Source organism: Piliocolobus tephrosceles, chromosome 2 (assembly GCF_002776525.5).
Source record: "Piliocolobus tephrosceles isolate RC106 chromosome 2, ASM277652v3, whole genome shotgun sequence".
Taxonomy (NCBI): Eukaryota; Metazoa; Chordata; class Mammalia; order Primates; family Cercopithecidae; genus Piliocolobus; species Piliocolobus tephrosceles.
In genome coordinates, this window is record NC_045435.1 from 44,821,850 (window position 1) to 44,824,756 (window position 2,907).

The following is a 2,907-nucleotide window of genomic DNA, read 5'->3' on the forward strand; positions in this document are numbered from 1 at the left end:
GTAATGCCAGCACTTAGGGAAGCCGAGGTGGGCGGATTGCCTGAGGTCAGGAGTTTGAGACCAGTCTGGCCAACAGGGTGAAATCCCATCTCTACCAAAAATACAAAAATTAGCCAGATGTGGTGGCATACACTTGTAATCCCAGCTACTCTGGAGGCTGAGGCAGGAGAATCACTTGAACCCGGCAGGCAGAGGTTGCAGTGAGCTGAGATCGCACCACTGTACTCCAGTCTGGGTGACAGAGCGAGACTCCATCTCAAAAAAAAAAAAAAAAGAAAAGAAAAAGTAAAAGAAAAGTCTGTTTCATCAGAACAGGTTTCTGTGTTGATAGGATTTACCTTTCAGGCAATTAATGGTGTTGCTCTGCTTTCTTCCTGACTTCATATTGCTTCAGAAGAGATGTCTGCTTCCATTCTTATCTTTGTTCCTTTGTACATAGTGTTTCTTTCATCTCTGGCTGCTTTTCAGTGGTGTTAGGAAAATTGATTATCACATTTATTTATGTAGTTTTTTGCACATTTATTTTGCTTGGAGTTCTTTGAACTTCTTGGCTCTGTGTGTTTATACTGCTTACTGAATTTAGATAAACAGTTGTACACCCATACAGTGAATACTGAACAACACAAAGTAATGAAGTATTTATACATGAAAAAACATGGATGAATCTCTAAATCATGACCTGAGTTATAGAAGCCAGGGTAAACAGGTAGGTGCCATATGGATTCATTTATGTAAAACGTGAAGATGCAAGCTGATCTATAAACAAAAGATTTGTGGTTGGCTGGGGATGGTGGACAGATGGATCGATCTCAAAGGGGCATAGAGACTTTTGGTGGAAAAGGAAATGTTTTCTTCTCAGTTGTGATGTTTTCACTAACAAATATGCCAGAACTCAACAAATTATATATTGTAAATATGTGCAGATTATTCTTCGCCAATTATATAAGTCAATAAAGTTGTTAAAGGATAAAAAAATGAAGGGTTTGGCCTGCACTTTTGGGAATCTGTAGTTCTCTTAGTGACCCATGTATACAAAAATTCTTAAGTGTAGGTTATGGTGTTTTTAACAATTTATAATACTGATGAAGTTTAATTAGCAATTCAGAAGTACACTTTAATTGACTTGATGCATACAAAAGTGTGCAGTTATAGGCCTAATACTATTGATTGTTCAGTTTTGCTGCAGTGAATGTGAATTTTTGTTTTAGAGACGAGATCTCACTCTGTTGCTCAGGCTGGTGTGCGGTGGTGCCATCATAGCTTACTCAACCTCCCAGATCGAGTGATCCTTCCACCTGAGCCTCCCAAGTAGCTGAGAGTACAGGCTGAATGTGAATGTTGAATGAATGAATGAATGAATTGGTGTTAAACAGGCTAAACTGTCTCAGAACTGGTGGATTGTGCTGAAAGCAGTATGGCCTCTGACAGTGAGGTAAATCTTGGCCCAGATACTGCCATGAGGTGGCTATCTAGCTGAACATTTTAGTATAATTCTGAGAGTTGCATATTTATTCTCTCATTTCCTAGAATATACTAGCCAAAAAAAGTATGAGGTCTAGAAGGAGGAGGGAAAAAATGAAGTTTAACATGCCTATAGAAAAATTTACATGCCATGAATGTATACTGTGCTGCTGTTTTACACAGCAAAAGCACCCCTGTGACTAGCACCCAGATCAAGAAATAGACCACCACCTAGCTCTGGCAGCTTTTAACAATTTAATTCTGGCCAGGCGTGGTGGCTCACACCTGTGATCCCAGCACTTTGTGAAGCTGTGGTGGGAAGATTGCTTGAGTTCAGGAGTTCAGGACCAGCCTGGGTAACATAGCAAGACCTTGTTTCTACTAAAAAAAAAAAAAATTAGCTGGGTGTGGTGATATGTACCTGTAGTCCCAGCTTCTTACGAGGCTGAGGCAGGAGGCTCACTTGAGCCTGGGAGATTGAGGTTCTATGAGCTATGATTGTGCCACTGCACTTCAGCCTGGGTATCAGAGTGAGACCCTGTTTCTAAATAAATATATAAAAATAAAAAATTTCCTGGGCTAAATACATAAAATTGAACGCAGGCCGAATGACCATGACTACAGAATTTCTAGTTTTGAAAAAGTTTCTATTCTGGGATTATATATTATCAATATATAAACACTGTCCTGATTACTTATATTTGTAGAAACATAGCTTATATTTGTTTAATCAAGATTTTCCTCTTGGCAGTGGACTCCCGAAAAATTGACCAGGAAGGAAAAATCCCAGATGAAACTCTGGAGAAATTGAAGAGTCTGGGGCTTTTTGGGCTGCAAGTCCCAGAAGAATATGGTAAGTCAAGCAAACAAGCACCCAGCCAGTTTAGCTCTTAAGAAAGCACTCTGAATTTGTCCATAAAAGGTCTAGTTGCTGGAATAGATGACACCTTCCGTCATGGGCTACATGGTAGGGGTGGACTGACTGAAGGACCTGTAGGGAGGAAGTGCTCTCGGGTCCTTTGCTTTTCATCCTAGCACAGAGGAATGAGGCATGTGGTCTGGCTGGCTGTAGAGTGCAAAGTACATCAAGGTGGGAGATTGGACCAGTGGGAACCTTTGAGCAGAGTCCTTTGTGCTATGGACTGTCCCTGTAATTCTTTGAGCATCCTAGTGATGTTTTTAGCCCCCAAGTGACGGTTCTACCTTATTAGAGTTGGCCAGTCACTACAGCTTGCCTCCCTTATGCTTTTTCTCGAGTTGGTCACCTGAATTCTGCAGAGGTTAAAGGGACAGGCAAGCAGTGTGTGGAAGGCGAGGTAGAAAATGGTTCATAGGCCGGGCGCGGTGGCTCAAGCCTGTAATCCCAGCACTTTGGGAGGCCGAGACGAGCGGATCACGAGGTCAGGAGATCGAGACCATCCTGGCTAACATGGTGAAACCCCGTCT

At 41.8% G+C, this 2,907-nt stretch overlaps 1 protein-coding gene across 1 annotated transcript in view; it reads left to right on the plus strand.

The window, feature by feature from the left end:
* ACAD9 (acyl-CoA dehydrogenase family member 9) overlaps positions 1–2,907 on the plus strand; it is a 32,482-nt gene that overhangs the window by 13,814 nt on the left and 15,761 nt on the right. Inside the window, 1 exon segment of the mRNA XM_026456372.1 lies at positions 2,213–2,314. Coding sequence (XP_026312157.1) covers positions 2,213–2,314 — 102 coding nt within the window.